General features: G+C 43.4%; 1 protein-coding gene across 1 annotated transcript; it reads left to right on the top strand.

Annotated features, from left to right (window-relative positions):
- Positions 1–8932: 8932 nt before the first annotated feature.
- On the top strand, positions 8933–10471 carry LOC116238867 (uncharacterized). Its single transcript, XM_090128057.1, has one exon. It carries the CDS (start codon positions 8933–8935, stop codon positions 10469–10471), a length of 1539 nt encoding a protein of 512 aa, XP_089984183.1.
- Positions 10472–18032: the final 7561 nt, after the last annotated feature.

Below are 18032 nucleotides of genomic sequence, written 5' to 3' on the forward strand. Positions count from 1 at the left end.
GCAGCCCGGAGCTGGCCGCAGGACGGCCTTGCTGCACCTCCTGCTGCCGCGGTGCTGCCCGGATGGCTTCCAGCCAGGCTCTGGCCGCTTCGGCACAGCCTCAGGTGCCGGGCAGCAATTCCCACAGCGAGCACGCCCCGAGCCGGCTGCCAGGCCGTGGGCAGTTTCACAGCTCGTTCTCGTGGCACATCTGCACCCGTGGGAGAGAGGGGAGGATGGGGGCTGTGTTTTGTCACGCTAATGAAGCGTCGCTCTCTGCTCGGTCCCTTTGCTTCCTTTGCTGGGGCCATTCGCACATCCTTGTGGTCGCACATCCCCACGTTGCTGTCCTGGCGCTCCTTTAACTCCTCTCACCCGTGAGCAGGTCCCAGAAGAGGCAATCTCCGGCTGCCCTGCTCTCGAGGGCAGCATCTCCCTGCAGCTGGCTCACTTCCTCACTGAGCGCTGCCCATGGCACTCATGGCACGTTTCTCCTCACTGAGCGAGTGACTTCTATTGCTAACAACTTCCTATCCTGCTTTCTCAATTCGGTCTTCTCTGCAAGGCATGAGCATGGTTAAGCTCTCTGTGTACGAGGGCCAGCTCTGCTGTTCACTTATGTAGATCTACTGACTTTAAGGTCACCCAGAAGGAACTGCCCTCGGGGTAACCGGGGGTTTGTGTCCGGAGAAGACTGCTTCCGTTTCTATTGCATTTTCTCTGGGGCAAAAGTGGCTCCAAGTTTCACTTGGCAATGTTTAAACTCTACGCATCTTTCTGCAGGGGATGTTCCTCTGAACTTTGCCGTGATCACAGCCGCATCTCTTTCCTTTGTGCTGGTAACCCAGCTTCACGCATGACCAAAATTATTTCCTCCGCTCACATCAAAGTCTTCTAGAAAGCAATGGTTTTGTAACAAAAGGGCCAGTATCCCTATGGCAGAGGAGGTCAACACATCCTCTTCTGACTCTGCTCTTGAGAAGAAAAAAAAAAAAAAGAAAAAGAAAAAGAAAAAGAAAAAGAAAACAAACAAGGAAGCTAACAAAGAAGCCCACCCTAGTCTAGTCTGGGACATGGTTCACCAGATTCTTCCAAGTGTTCTCACTTCTGTCTCACTCAAGGCTAAACAGAACTTCCATATGTGTGGAAGAACACAGATCATGGCCTGAACAGGATGGCTTGTGGAAAATCAAACTCCATAAGCACAAAGTGGTTATAAAGCAGGTATATTTTGAGTTACAGCACTGCACACACACGCTGGGTACTGAGGGAGTAGCCTCTCCTAACATGCACACCGTAAAAGGACAGTTTAAGGATATTTATAGAGACCAGTTACACATATGCAAGAATAGGAGAGGATATTACGATTGATTCTAAGGAAGGAGGCGTAGATTATTCTGATATTACCCTTAGTATAGGAGGAGATATTCACTGGTTCCAAGAAGTTATAATATTCTCCACCCCAACTGCTGAGTTACTGTGGCTTGCAGCTCTTATTCCTTGCTGTAGTGGCACAGCAAGGAACCAGTAAGTGAGCACGAGTGCCTGGAGCGGTGCGAGAGATGCGTTCCTCGGCTCACCTCCCCCTTCTCCAGGCTGCTGCTAGGAAGGGTGAGTCAACCCCCCCTCTGACATCCCCCCCGAAGCGTCTGCGTGTGGGAATGTAAGAAAAAACTGCACGGAGCAGCAGCTGCGGAGCAAGATAAGCGGCATGAGAACCAAGGACACCTTCAGAAGAAGAAAGAACATCTCACGGCTCTGATTGGCTAAGCACCTGTGTGAACGGTTGAGGAGTGTTTTGCAGAATGCTCTGTTAACATGTATAAATAGAGTAGTGCTTAACAATAAAGCAGACTAATAGCCTTTAACCACATTGGTGTGCTGTTATGTCTCTAGCGCGTCCTGAGAGTCCAGAGACTTCCCCACATCTGCGTCACTTTTTCTGCTCTACACCTCCTTACCTAGTACATAATTCCGAAACAATTCTAAAGAAATAGTCCCACATCAATTCCCCCCTTTTCTACAATCTAGCAATTGTCACGTTGCTAGATGACACCATTCTCACCTCAGGATTTATGAAGAATGCCCCGCTTTCCATCTTTTAGTGTATCTTATGCTGTTTCCATTAAACATACTCAAGAAACAATGTAACAACACATACGAATATTCCAAGAAAGAGTAAGACTACACAAGCCTTGAAGAGTTGCTTTAGCCAGGCAAAGCTCGGTAACCAACTGGTTAATCTGCTCCACAGTTCTGTAAATCCAAATGAGGTGTTATCCAAAATAACTTGGTGGATCACCTGAATTTATTCCCATAGTTTAGTGTGCACATCTGTTTCTTTTCTTTGAGTTTCGTCAGTTTTGATTGATTATAGCGTACACCCCTCCTTCTTTGGCCGTCAGGAGATCAAGAGCCATTCCTTTCTGCAATACTACTTGACTAAGAGAGGATACCTCTGTCTGCAATCCAAGAATAGCATCCATAGTTCAGTTCTTGATTTCCCACATGTAGCTGCTATACTGATAATTGCCTTTTCTGATTCACTTACTCCTAGTCTAGGAATAAACCATCCAATAAAACTACGGAACCCAGAGGGCCTGTCTATATGGGGGTTATTACCTGCTTCACCCTTTTCCAAGAGGTTCTCAGTATCCCTGGAGGAGGCGCTGTTCCATTGAAGCACTAAGTATCCTCCTCATAATGTCCTTTCTAGTTCTCAGGAAGGGTCTCACATTGAGGCCTGTCTATAGTTGTATACTGAATTTAGGTCCTTTTTCCTATTGTCGTGATTTTATTTGCACACCTACGCCTACTTCCTGCTCCACCCATAGTGTCCAATTGGTGGAGGGAATCCCACACTGAGGGATTTCCATTCCTCCATCTCTTGGTAAGGCTGTACATATCCAACAATCAGGGAGCTTTAGGCTAACCACTAGTGATATTTGAATAGGTGATTTCACGCCAGGCTAAAGCAAGTGCAATCTATAAACACATTCTAAACTTATTGTCTCTTAATCCTTAGCTCCAATGGTCCAGTCTTCTTAATATTCCACTGGGGTTGAGATGTCTTCTTAACTCACGTGTAGCTCCACAAGCTTGCTCTTTCACCTTGATCGCTGTATATGATATGATATGATATGTTCTGGAACCCCAAATCCTGGAATTATCTCTTGTAACAGTACTTTAGTTACTCCCTGCACCCTGTTGGTCCTGCAAGGGAAAAGCCTCCGGCCAACCTGAAGAGGTGTCTGTTAATACCAGCATATACCTATACCCCCCTTTTCTTGGGAGTTCAGGGAAATCAATTCACCATTGTTGCCCAGGATAAATTCCCTTCCCTGTTTGTCCCAGGGCACCCTGGGGCCTGTTCTAGGATTACTCTGTAAACAGATCTCACATAGCTGTGTTACCTGCTTAGTGGTGGTGTATAAATTCCAAGCCACAACCCGTTGGCTCAAACACTTAAGCCTGATTAAAACATGGGCATCTAATCCAATTTGTGAAAATTTTTGAAACATTACCTAAAGCAAAAGGTTGCTTAATACCTTACAATCATATATTTTTCTTCAAGTTTGTAGGTTTATATTGAATGCAGTCTTTTATTTAGAGAATATTTGAGAACATATTTCAGATGTAGAACTTGCACATTTTCTCATAGTAAAGGTTTAATTGGAAAGTCATAAACTTAGTGCTTAAGAAAAATATTTCGTTGCACAATACAGCAATCTGGTTATTAGTCTCAGAGTATTAAGAACTCTCATTAAACCACATATTGAAATACGTGGTCATTAATTGCCATATTGATTTGTTCTTATTTTTCTTGAGTATGCTGATAAAATACACATTATTTTTTGTGTGTCAGAAATGGAAACCACATTCTTCCTTACACAGCAATGTGAATTAAAAAAAAGGTTCAACTTTAAAAGAGAATTAGAGATGACATCTATTCCCTAGAGAAGTTTGTAAAATTACAAAATATTTCCTTTCAAGGTTCTCTTATTCATTTAATTATTTGCTTGCCTTCTTGCTTTGAGATTTTTCTATGTTTGAAACTGCAGATGAGATCTGTGACGTTACTTTCTAATAGATCTCTTGGAAGTCACAAAAATAAATAAATAAATAAATAAATAAATTAAAGGCTCCCTCTACAGTAAGATTGAAAATGTTCTTTACATTTCTCTCTGTGAATAAGTGCTGATGTCAAATTTAGAAAAGATTTTAACTGTGTGGGAAGAGAAGCAAACAAAATATTTAACATTAAAAAAATATATACTGTAGTCAACGGGAGTTGTAGCTTTCATTTTAAAATCATAGAATGACTTATGTTGGAAGGGATTTTAAATATCATGTAGTTCCAATGCCCTCACATGAACATAGTTATCAACCACTAGATCAGGTTGCCCAGGGCCTGATCCAGACTGGCACTGAATGCCTCTAGGGAAAAAGCATCTGCATCTTCTCTGGGCAACCTTTTCCAGTCCTTTACCACAGTGAATAAAAAATTTCCTCCTATCATCTAACCTAAATCTCCTTTCTTTTAATTTAAAACCATTCTTGCCTGTTCTCACTAATAGACCATGAAAAAAGTTGGTTTTCTGCCAGTTCATAAACTCCTCTGAAGTATTGGAAGGTCACAATGAGGTCTCCCCAGAAAAACAATCCTCCTCTCCAGTATAAACAAGCCCAACTTCCTGAACCTCACGGGAGAGGTGCTCCAGCCCTCTGATCATCTTTGTGGCTGCCCTCTGGACTGATTCCAACAGCTCCACATCTTCATTGTCTTCAGGGCCTAAGACCTGGGCACAGTATTTTAGGTGTGACTTCACAAAAACAGAACTGAGGGGGACAACTTCTTCCTGTTACCCAGTTGGCTGCCCTTCTTTTGAGGCAGTCCAGTATACTGTTGGCCTTCCAAATTGCAAGTGCACAATGCTGGCTCACGTCCAGCTCTTTATCCACTAGGACCCCCAAGTTCTACTTGACAGAGCTGCTCTCATTGAGTACTTCTCCCAGTCTGTTCACATATCTGAGATTGCTCCAACCCAAGTGGCAACACCTTACATTTTGGTTTGATGAATCTCATTTGATTTTACATGAGCCCGCTTTTTAAGCTGTTCCAGGCGATTACAGATATGTAGTGAAGCTGTGCAGAGAGAAAATTAGAAAAACCAAAGCCCAGTTAGAACTGAGCTTGGTCATTAAGATAAAAGACAACAATAAATATTTCTATAAATATATCAACAGCAAGAGGAGGGCTAGAGAGAACCTCCATGACTTGTTGGACACCGAGGGCAACATGGTGACCAAGGATCAGGATAAAGCTGAGGTATTAAGTGCTTTCTTTGCCTCAGTCTTTAATAGTAAGACTTGTTACTCCCTGGGAACACAGCCTCCTGCACTGGTAGATAGGGATGGGGAACAGAATAGGCCCTGCATAATCCATGATGAGGTGGTTTTGGACTTGCTCCAGAAGCTGAATGCTCCAAAGTCCATGGAGTCAGATGGATTGCATCTAGAGTGCTGAAGGAGTTAGTGGATGTGGTTTCCAAGCCACTCTTCATCATCCTTCAGCAGTCCTGGCTAACCGGGGATGTCACAGTGGACTGGAGCCTGGCAAATGTGACACCCATCTTCAAAAAGGACGGAAAGATGATCCTGGTAGCTCCAGGTCTATCAGTCTCGCCTCAGTACCAGGGAAGATTATGGAACAGATAATCTCAGGAGACATAATGGACCAATTAAAAGTCAACCAAGGGATCAGGCCTAGTAAGTATGGGTTTACAAATGGTAGATCATGTTTGGCAAACCTGATTTCATTCTATGACAAGGTGAGCCATTTAGTGGATGAAGGTAAGGCTGTCGATGTGATCTACCCGGACTTCAGTAAAGACTTTGACACTGTCCCTCACAACATTCTCATGGAGAAGGTGGCTGCCCATAGCTTGAATGGATGTATGCTCTGCTGGGTGAAACACTGGCTGGATGGCCAAGCCCAAAGAATTGTGATCAATGGAGTTGAATGTAGTTGGCGGCTGGTCGTGAGCAGTGTCCCCCAGGGTTCAGTACAGGGGCCGCTTCTATTTAACATCTTTATTAACAATCTTGATGAGGGGATTGAGTGCACCCTCAGTAAGTTTGCAGTCTACACCAAATTGAGAGGGAGTGTTGATCTGCCAGAGGGGAGAAAGGTGCTACAGAAGGTCCTGGATAGACTGGATTGATGGGCCAAGGTGAACCGTGTGAGATTCAATAGCGTCAAGTGTCAGGTCCTGCATTTTGGTCACAACAACCCCAGGCAACCCTATAGGCTTGGGAAGGAGTGGCTGAAAAGTTGCCTGTCAGAAAGGGACCCTGGTATATTGATGGACAGTCAGCTGAATACGAGCCAGCAGTGTGCCCAGGTGGCCAAGAAGGCCAGTGGCATCCTGGCTTGGATCAGGAATGGTGTGGTGAGCAGGACTAGGGAAGTAATTTGGCCCCTGTACTCAGCACTGGTGAGGCCTCACCTCGAGTACTGTGTTCAGTTTTGGGCACCTCAATACAGAAAGGACATGGGGTGCGAGCAGGTCCAAAGAAGGGCTGCAAGGCTTGTGAAGGGCTTGGAAAATATGCCGTATGAGGAGCGACTGAAGGAATTGGGCTGTTTAGTCTGGGGAAAAGGAGTCTGAAGAGAGACCTTATTACTCTCTTCCAGTACCTGACAGGTGCTTACAGCAAGTGCAGGGTTGGTTTCTTCTCACTGGTGACAGGATGACGGAAAATGGTCTCAAGTTGTGCCAGAGTAAGTTTAAGCTGGATATCAGGAAAAGCTTCTTTACAGAAAGGGTTGTTAAGCACTGGAATAGGCTCCCCAGAGGCAGGGTTGAGTCACCTTTCCTGAATGTGTTTAAAAACCATTTGTTTACTGTGCTCAGAGACATTATTTAGCAGAGGGTTGTTAGAATTAGGGTAAGTTTGGTTAGGTTGTGGTTGGACTTGATGGTCTCTGAGGTCTTTTCCAACCTGAGCACTTCTATGGTCAGGCATAGTCTATCCTTGATGAAGCTGTGTTGGCATTCTTGAATCACCCCCCTCCCCTTTCTTGCACATGCCTTAGAGTAGATTCATGGAGGTTCTGCTCTGTGATCTTCCCTGGCACAGGTAAGGCTCACTGGTCAATAGTCTCCCAGATTTTCCTTTCTCCCTTTATTAAAAATGGGAGTGATGATTCCTTTTTCCACTTGCCAGGACCTTCACCTGACAGCCATGAATATTCAGAAATGATTTAGAGTAGCTTGGCAACCACATCAGTCAGTTAGTTCAGGACTCTGAGTTGTCCAGCTCCAGAGACTTGTCCATATTTAGTGTCATAAGGCAGTGTCAGACTTGCTCTTTTCTGACAGTATAGGAGGCATTTTGCCCCCCATCCCCTTTGTAGAGTTTCAGGTACATATAATATATTTAATACACTCAAAAGAGGAGAAAGGATCTTTACATTTGCAGTGACATAATTTATCAGAAAGCAAGCCATAGGAAAAATTTATCAAAAAGCAAGTCATAGGAAAGAAAGTAATGTTACAGAAGGCAAAGTATCCACTGAATTCATTAATGCAAAGCTGATGGAATATTTATATTCAAGTTCTTTTTGAGACAGAGAGTAAAGAGACATGATAGATGTGAGAATCCTTCTTTGTTTTTTGACTCAAAGCTTGCTTCCTGAGGTATTTCTTGTGATAAGACTCTGATTGATTTGTTGAGGAGGCAAGTGATGGGTGCTACCATGTGAAAATTGACATCCCTCTGGGAACATTTGAAAGCCCCTTCCTCCAGAGCTGCTTACCTCCGGAAGAGAGTGCTCAGGAGTGTTTACTGGCTGAAGATCTGGCCTGTGACTAAATAGCTCCAGCCTGGTAGGGGAAAATTGGGGAATGGTACCATCGTGTCCTGTGAAAAACAGGATGCAGATGGGCATCCCTGCTCCCTCTTATCTGCTGGCACGGCCCGGAAGGTGGGAACAATGGAGTTTCTGCTGAGATCCCAGAGCCAGAAGCTGTCACTCCAAGGAGAGCTGACTCAACCACTTTGGATGTGAGCTGTCACTCCAAAGACAGCTGACTCGACCACTTTGAAAGCATTGAAAAGGAGCCATCATCACCATGGTCGTTGTCGTCGCGGTTATCGTTGTCAACAACAACAACACCTGATGACCCACCGCTATGGAAGATCAATGACTGAACTACGAACCTTGCTGGATCCATGGTGGTGACTATGTCCCTCTTGCTTCCTATAAAGACTCCTTGCTTCTTCTTTCTTACCTTTTCTATCGCCCTCCTTCCCTTCCCCATTACCCTAATTCATTCATAATAGCGTCCGTCCTCCCCTTCCCCATCTCCCTGATTAACATCTGTAATAAACTGGTCGGACCAACATTTGAACCGTTGTTTCTTAATCTCACGCCGGGGATATAGATATTAAAAAGAACCTCCTCTCCCTCCTGTAAATCGGAGCGAGACATTTTATTTAATGGCGTCACGGACAGGATCCCCACCGTGAGAGTGTTGTCCTTCCAGATGTAGTCTGAAACTTTCTTTGTGTGTACCTCCTGGAGCTGCATGGAGCGATATTTTTGAAAATTTAAACGTGAGTCCTTCTCCAGGAAGACCGCTCCATATTCTGAAACTTTACTTTTTATGTGTATACCTCTCGGGGACGTATGAATTAACTTTGATTACGTGTGTGCCTCCTCGGGAAGACCTTTTCTGCATTTTTGTGATTTAAGTATCTTGTAACTTAAGTGTGAAATTTGAACTCTTTTGTGTGCTTCCCTCAGAGAAAGGGAAGAGTGATTGGATCATTTGCATTTCTTTAGTAGGTGTTGTGTGCCTCCCTGGGTGGAGGTAAGAAGTTACCTGAGCTTTTGAATACGTATATCTCCTCCTCCCTTAGTGTAGATCTTTCAGCATATTGAAAAATGAGTGACAGCATTGCCACCAAGAAAAGTGAAGATGTATTATTTGATCTTTTAGAAAAACATGGTGCTCGACCCTCTTTATCAGGTGTGGATTGGGCACGACAGAACTGGTGTAACTTGCAGAGTGTTTCGGACCGTATTCGTATTTTACAAAATGAGGCTCGTACCCGAGCTGGAAAAGGAAAGTCGCTTATTTGTGCCGTACTCGGGGCTGCTTTAAAAGCTGCCGTGGAGTTCCGAGAGGAAAAGCATTCGGCAGAAACCCAAACTATACAAGCACTGCAGGAATCAGTTAAAGTAACACAAGAACTGGTAAAAACTTTGCAGAATCAAATAGTGAACATTGAGGAACAATTAGAAAGAGAGAAACACAATTCGGCTTTGTTGCAAATGGCTTTTAAGGAACTGTTAACCTCTAAGCATGCCGACAATACTAGTCTGCCTCAAGAAAAAACGTTTCCTCAGGAGGAACTGCAAGGAATGAAGGAAAGGCTAGATAAATTAGAGGCCTCTCCAGCTCAGATGCGTCCTTTGATAAAAACCGAATATACCTTCGATAACAGTGAGGATCTAGATCCTCAGATGAATGTTAAGGAAATTCCCTTCTCAGCCACTGAATTAGCAAAATTGAAAAAAGATTTTAGCCGCTCTCCAAAGGAATCACAAACAGAGTATGTATGGAGGGTTAGTCTCACTGGTGGAGACCAGATTCTGCTAACAGAAAAGGAAGCAGAAGGTTACTGGGGACCAGGAGTATTTTTAACTACTGGCAACAATCGTGCACCCTGGTCCTTAACACAGAGGGCTGCCTATTGGGCAGGTGGTCTCAACCCTTTAGAAAGGGGAGATCCTCTTGCTATTACTGGAACAGTTGATCAGTTAGTAGAAAGTGTTCAAAAAGCTGCTTGTCTCCAAATGATGTATGATAGAAAGCTGCAGCCACACCATGAGTCACCTATGATGATGCCTGTCGATCCTGAAAGGATGACCACCCTAATTAGGGGGCTTCCAGAGTCGTTAAAACCTATAGGTATACAACTGCAAGGAAAAATACAGGCAATGCCTCAGGGAGAGAGAGTCCGGGCAGCGTTGGAAGGAACAGTAACCCCCAACCATCTGCAGTCAGGATTCAAAGTATGGACATGGGGGGAGGTTGCCCAAGAGTTAATTAACTATGGGAGAAAATATGGGCCAGTGGTTTCTTCCTCCAGTAAATTTGAGCCTAGGGGAATAAGACTTGCAGCGGTCAGCCTTGCCCCCAGGCCACCTAGCCCAAAGCTCAGTGGGACTGGCAGGGTCTCGTTGCCAGTAAAAACTGGTAGGCGAAATATTGATCATAAACGTCATTGTCTCTGGACACTGGGCTGGCTAAAGGGTGTTCCACGAGATCTGATGAATGGATTAGCCACTGTCAAGTTAGAGAAATTAGTTAATTGGTGGCCAGAACAAAAGCTCAGGGATCTGAAGGAAAGCAAAACCCCAGGTCCTGGGGCCTCTCCCAGGGAACCTGAATGGCTATCCAAGCCATTGGAAAAATGATGTCTTCGCCCCTCCCAAGTGAGCGGGGTGGGGGCGGTGAAGGGTGGATGTATTAGAAAGCTCACAACAAAGGGAAACCTGATCCTCATTTAGCACCTTCTGTCCAAAGGCCTCACCACTCTTGCCAGTTATCCCTGTGAGTCACGATTCAATGGCTGATAAGCCAGGGAAACCCTTTTATCTCCCTGGCCAGACTGTGTCGATTGACTCAGCTAACCTGAGGCCCGTTTCCCTAACCTTAACAGAATCCCTCAACAATTATCCTTGGAAGGCTAAAGACACCCCGAAAAAGGAATATGAAATCAACACTTGCTGGATTGTTCCCTCATTTTTTAACCATGTTAACAAAGCCCAAAAAGGGCAAGTTGGTGTCTTGTTTTATTTTACAGAAGATCCCCGTGGGACCTTGATTGGACGCAAAAAAAAAAAAAACTTAATAGCTGATTTTAACCATTTGTGTTTTGTGAAGAAATACTGAAGATTTGATCATGCTAGAATACTGAATATACCTCTTGATTACATTTTTTGGTTGCAATAGCGTTATGTTTTGTGTCGTCGTGAGTGCGAGTGGTGATTGATATTAGTCCTTGGATCTGTTAAACTTCACAACTGGGTTCAGAGTTTTTTACAGGTCATCCTGGCTTACTGATACTCCCTGCACAGTGATAGCATTTCTTTTAAGCCCTTCTTTGACCCCTTTTTACCAAACTGATTATGATTTGCATGTAACTCCTCCACAGTGTTTCCAAATTCCTAACAAACTGGGAAATGAATCAAGAGACCCATCTAATATGTGTTAGATGTGGGCGCAAAAGAAATCTATCATAAATCCTTTTGCACTGATGCTTTTCAGTGTCACACCAGTCCAGGAGTTCCATCCAAAATATGGTTGTTGGAAAGTACCTAAGTTTTGATAAGAGATGCATATGTTTCTGGGATTACCCCTCTTTGATGGTTTATACTGTGGGGGGTATCCTACACACACTATCCTGTGAAATGTTCTGTACACTGTAATAATACTTGAATTCGTCAAACTAGTATTTATATCTCTCAGCATATGAATTGCTTTGGAAATGCTCACTTGGAGAGTTCTCATGACACTAAATCATCTTAGAAAACATTATGTTTTTGGGGAATTAACTCAAGTGTAATATTGTATGGCTATTCATAAGACCACAACCTCTACTGAAGAATTCCCATCTGGATCCTGGCTTACACTGGGAGTTCCTGGGTGGGGAAAGCAGCTGACACAAATAACTCTATTTGTTTTACTTATTTATTTATTATTATTAGTTATTGTTAAATGTATAGTTATTGCCAAATGAATGGTTGTCTCTTTTCACTTTCTACCTTTTATTCATTATAACATTTGTGTTACCACTCCTGAAGAGTCACTGGGTAGTGTCTGTGGCAAATTGAATGACTCTAATTGTTGTCTAAAGATTGATGATAATGGTAAAATTGTTAAGCAAATTGCCCAGGGTATACAGAAAATAGCCCATGTTCCTGTCCAAACCTGGAAGGGCCTAGACTTTGACTTCTTATCCTGGCTTCCAGGAGGCCCGTGGGTGAAACGTATTCTATTTTATCTACTGTGTGTTGTTGCAACTCTTATATTTGTACCTTGTATGATTCCATGTTTCATTCAACTTATTCAACAAGTTGTATCCTCCATGTACTTTGTAACCACTTCAACTGATGATGAACAAGTCCAACAGATCAGGGCAACATTTGTAACCAAGCCCAAGAAATCTTTTGTAGTAACGATTAGCTTCCCCTTCTTCCCCCTCCTCCTTCCCTCCTACTTCTTCGCTGGTTTTATTTTCTCCCTTTTCTTTTCCTCACCACCATGGAGGGCCACTTATGCTTGATTTCAAGCAAGCTTTGAGCCACGGGGTGGTGTGAGAATCCTTCTTTGTTTTTTGACTCAAAGCTTGCTTCCTGAGGTATTTCTTGTGATAAGACTCTGATTGATTTGTTGAGGAGGCAAGTGATGGGTGCTACCATGTGAAAATTGACATCCCTCTGGGAACATTTGAAAGCCCCTTCCTCCAGAGCTGCTTACCTCCAGAAGAGAGTGCTCAGGAGTGTTTACTGGCTGAAGATCTGGCCTGTGACTAAATAGCTCCAGCCTGGTAGGGGAAAATTGGGGAATGGTACCATCGTGTCCTGTGAAAAACAGGATGCAGATGGGCATCCCTGCTCCCTCTTATCTGCTGGCACGGCCCGGAAGGTGGGAACAATGGAGTTTCTGCTGAGATCCCAGAGCCAGAAGCTGTCACTCCAAGGAGAGCTGACTCAACCACTTTGGATGTGAGCTGTCACTCCAAAGACAGCTGACTCGACCACTTTGAAAGCATTGAAAAGGAGCCATCATCACCATGGTCGTTGTCGTCGCGGTTATCGTTGTCAACAACAACAACACCTGATGACCCACCGCTATGGAAGATCAATGACTGAACTACGAACCTTGCTGGATCCATGGTGGTGACTATGTCCCTCTTGCTTCCTATAAAGACTCCTTGCTTCTTCTTTCTTACCTTTTCTATCGCCCTCCTTCCCTTCCCCATTACCCTAATTCATTCATAATAGCGTCCGTCCTCCCCTTCCCCATCTCCCTAATTAACATCTGTAATAAACTGGTCGGACCAACATTTGAACCGTTGTTTCTTAATCTCACGCCGGGGATATAGATATTAAAAAGAACCTCCTCTCCCTCCTGTAAATCGGAGCGAGACAATAGATAGATGTCTCTCGTCATGTTCCCATTTATGATTTTTTTAGACAATCAGCAAATTCAAGGCATCTGGAGGCTATGACAACTACAATATATATTGTATTTTATCACTGATTTTTGAAGTTCATAATAAGCTCCTGCAGAATCATTGCCATACGAATAGTTCCTTCAATCACAATACTGCAGCAGATTAATGCATACAAAACAAACAAACAAACAAACAAACAAACAACAACAAAAAAAAGCAGTAGCATTCCTATTGAACAGTCTTTGACAGCACTTTTTAAGATAATCTTATGAGGACTTCTGGGTGCTGAAATCTTATGGCATGAGTGGAATGGAGTCACTGATACCTTTGCTCATGGACTAGTTCTATCTTGCTATGTCAAATGTTACTGTTAGAGTATTCTGATGTATGACTGATTTTTTTTTAAGGAAGGAGAGAAAAGAAGAAAAATAAACAAGTCAGACCTTATCATTTTATGAAGAAATGAACATTTTTTTATGGAGATTATTTACTCCTTAGATAGTACAGTGAACAAAATCTTGGTCATGTGAATATTTACAAGAGAAAAAAAAATTAGACTTGGAGATGCTGTTAAGGCTTAAGCCATAAGTATTTGAAAGGAATATTTACAATAACTGTTTTGAAAATATTGAAGTGCTAAAAATTAGAGCTTGAACAGATTTTGACAAGTTAATCCTATTTGCCTGTAGTGACTTTAAGTGAAACCATTGTTCCTCTTCACTATTAATTCCACATTCATCAGCTGTATTCATCATTAGAAAAATTTCTGTGATACTTGTAATTTCCTTTGCCATTGTCATGCTATTGCTACCAACTATTCATATCTCCATCACTCTCTCCTATGGTTGCCACATGTACTTCACAGAAACTCCATTCTCTCCAAAACTATATATTACATCAAAATATCACAGGGAATATTTAAAGTAGATAAGAAAGCCACTATTTAACTTGTGTGGAACCTAACCAATTTTCTTTTGTCCAGTGCCACTAGATAGATATACTGGACATTTTGTTTCATCAGCCTATGCTCACAAACAAACAAACCTTCACGATCAAAAAACTGATGAAGTGTCTTGATGGCCACTGGAACTCCCTATGCTGAATGAACTATATGTCCATATGTATGTAAACATATGAATACATATTTATTCTTTTACACTTTTTTTTTTCCACCTAAATTGTGAAGATACTTATGTGGTCTCATAATCCATGTAAATGGTTCTTTGCCAACCTCTCATAATATTTTATTACTCATAATAATAATGTTCACTAAACTGTCTTAATGAAAAGATGGACTTCTATGACCATAGAAGTGATGGAACTGCATAAAAATATTAAATGATAGATAGGAAGAAACATTTTGAAGCATATGTTTTGTCTAATCATGTTCTCATATTTGTAGCAACTGTATTAAATCATTGTAATTAAAATTGTTTTTCATTTTGGAGAAAAAAAGAATCACAGATTTGAGAAAATTATCAGCAGTCACTGTAAACTTAGTAGCTTTGTTTGTGACAGTGAATAGAACACTTAAGAGTTATCCGAAGCATCCAACCCTCTTTTTCTCTGTTTCTCTTTAGATATTTTTATTCTGGATATTTCTACAATTTCTATGTAATTGATCTTCAGCCAGCATAGTCACAGTTCAACATCTGCAAGCATAGCTTGGTATTTACTTTTTCTGATATTACAGGTGCATGTCTCAGTACTTGTATTAAAACAATGGAGAGTGAGGGAAATGAACTGTGAAAACATTTGAAAATCTCTTTGAAAACATGCTCTGTTTGAAAGCTTAATTCTTTTCTAATGTACTCTCTAGCATGTGTTTTTTTTTTCGTTTTTTTTTTCTTATTTTTTTACATAGAGGGGACTTCTTATCTTGAAGATCATAAAAATTGGTGATTTTCCTCATTTGCTCCATGGTACTCCTCAAACAGTAGAGTTTTGCAGATTTAGGATCAAAAATAACTGTGCTGGGAACCCAATGGCACCGAGCCCCAAAGGGGGGAATCCTAATATCATGCCCGAATCCCAGAGTCCTATTGTCCTAGAATCCCAGAAGAACTGAAGTTGGAGAAGACCTCTAAGAACATCAAGCCCAACCAACATTTGATTTTCCCTTACTCAGAGGATTGGCTGGATGGATCTTTTCACACTGTTCCACTTAACTTCCCTAGCTGGAAGGAGATGTTCTCCCCAAATAATGGATTCTACCACAGTTACTTGGCGTGACCTGCACTCAACTCTTTCAGTCTGAGTTTGCCACAGATAATCCAGCACGTTTCGTGGATATCTGGATATCTACTAAGAACCAGGAAGAGTTTCTTGGATTCCAGTGGCCACTTCAACTGTGGATCATCCCCAACGATCCACTGTCTTATTGTGGGGGGGAGGATTTAGTGTGCTGGGCTGGGCTGCAGTACAGGGACAAAGACAACTGCTAGCAATCAGATCCCTTGGGGCTCTCCTTCCAGGCTCCATCTGCAGTCCCAAAGGGCTCTGGTCTCCTGCAGGTTCTCTCTGACAACTGTTAGTCCCAGGCAGGTACCTCAGGAACACCAGGGCCTCTCGAGATGGCACCGGCTGCTTGTGGTCACACGGTGGAGCTCTGCTTGAAAACCTGAAGTCATCTTCAGTGTTTTTCAAACACTCAGCACCTCCTCATGAGCTGCCCTGGTTCAATCCTGTCAGTGAAACACGCACACAATAAGTGGAATTTCTATCATGAGAAAACGTGACCTTTCAGGATGGATATTCACTGTATGGAAAGAAATACCAATCTTCCGCTGTTCTTGCACTGACAACTCTCTCTCATTCTGTGCATGTAACTGCCCTCATTTTACAGGTATTTCCACCTGCCCTGATTAGGCTGACCACGTTGGAAGCCACCTTTCCAGCTGCCTGTCTCAACCTTTGCAGTTTCTATTGTTATCCCAATTTCCTCTCCCCTTGATCTCTGATCATTTATAGCCCTTTTAATGAGTGCAGTTCTTTGAGTTTCAGGGAGCTAATGTTTGTCCCTCCTTAGCAGTTTGTCTCACTGTGTCCTTAGCCAGCTAACTGTTTAATTAATATGCCTTTCATATTAATATTTATCATTTCCTATCTATGTACGTGACATATTTCTTGTACAGTCATCTTTTGGGAAGGAGAACTTCAGTGGAGGCATACAGCTGAGGAGTACGTTCTATTTCTTGGTAACCTGTGTTACGCTTTGTTACGCTTACTGTTCTTTGTTTAAACATAAGAGAAACCCTTCTGCACCCGTGTTCTCTGAGGAGAGCAGGTGGCAGCTGCTACAAAGGATCTGAAACATTCAGTGCAGACTTTAGAAGAGAAGTCTGATGTAAGGAAAAGCAAGGCAAGTGCCAGGTGGCATTAAGCAGACAGGGCTGGGGAGATGGGCAGTCACGTTGTCCATGCAGTGTCAGATTAAGCAACTGCTCTTCCTGCCTATGCAGGTCTCCTTAAGGGACACCCTGGATCCACCCTGGATCCACATCAATTGGAGAACGATGCTCCAGAGCCAATGAAAGAACATTATGGAACAGACACAGCTCACTATAACCTTCTGCACTTTAGAAAGATCCACAGTATATTTAGTGCTACTTCTGTGAACGTAAGGTACTGAGAGGAGAATCACGGAATCATCAAGGTTGGAAAGCTCATCCAGTCTAACCATCCACCTGCCACCAACACTGCCCAACAAACCCTGTCCTGAAGTACCACAGCTACCCTTTCCTTACGCACCTCCAGAGAGTCCACCGCTTCCCTGGGCAGCCTGTGCCAATGCCTCGCCACCCCTTCTGGGAGAAACTTTTCTTAATATCCAATCTGAACCTCCCATGGTGCAATGTGAGGCCATTCCCCGTAGTCCTATTGCTGTTTACCTGGGAGAAGAGGTCCCATCTCACTGTAACCTCCCTCCAGGTAGCTGGACGGAGCGATAAGGTCTGCCATGAGCCTCCTCTTCTCCACACGGAACCATCCCAGCTTCCTCTCCCACGGCTTTCAGGTAGGACGTTACAGAAAGTGGAGAGGTGTGGATTCTTTCCTCCGGAGAAAAAAAAACCTGTTTTCAGGCAATGCATGCTGCTGAATTCGCACGTTCTCGGCATCGCAATTTCGCTAATTCGCTCTCGTGGGTGGACAGCGCCACCCTCTGTTAACCGCTACGGAGAGTTTGCACTTGCTGCCCGTTAAATCGCGGTTCTCCCCGAATGCCGCTTTCAGCCTTCAGCAGCGGTCTCGTCTCTCTCGCATGCCGAGAAAGAGCGACTTCAGCCGGATGCTTCTCTCGGACGAGCGGCTTCTTCTGCGCACATCGCAAAGGAGCGGTTCTGTCTTCTCCTTGTGTCCATGCATTCTGCACTACGCTTCTCTCTCATTCTTATGCCTTTCCTTTTATTCCAAGCGACATTTCGTTTTTCTCTGTTTATCCGATGCTACACTTCAGCATTCTGTGACGAACAGAGTAGAAGTGGAAAGCCACTCTAATAAGGCAGCTAGAAGTTCCAGGAGCGACACATGTTGTGCTTTCAGAGAGGACGTTACAGAAAGTCGAGAGATGTGGATTCTTTCCCGCGGAGAAAAAAACCCCTGTTTTCAGGCAATGCAGTATGCAGAATTCACACGTTCTCGGCATCAATGTTCCGTTATTTCGCTGACGCACGTCTAAAGCGGCACTCGCGGTGAACCGCTACGGAGAGTTTGCAGTTGCTGGCCGAGAAATCGCGGTTCTCCCCGAATGCCGCTTTCAGCCTTCAGCAGCGGTCTCGTCTCTCTCGCATGCCGAG

This window comes from Phasianus colchicus, chromosome 32 (genome assembly GCF_987193195.1).
Source record: "Phasianus colchicus chromosome 32, bPhaCol1.hap1.1, whole genome shotgun sequence".
NCBI lineage: Eukaryota > Metazoa > Chordata > Aves > Galliformes > Phasianidae > Phasianus > Phasianus colchicus.

Excerpts from the sequence above, each read along its gene's own strand:
- LOC116238867 (XM_090128057.1), top strand. The coding sequence starts at position 8,933 with ATGAGTGACAGCATTGCCACCAAGAAAAGTGAAGATGTATTATTTGAT.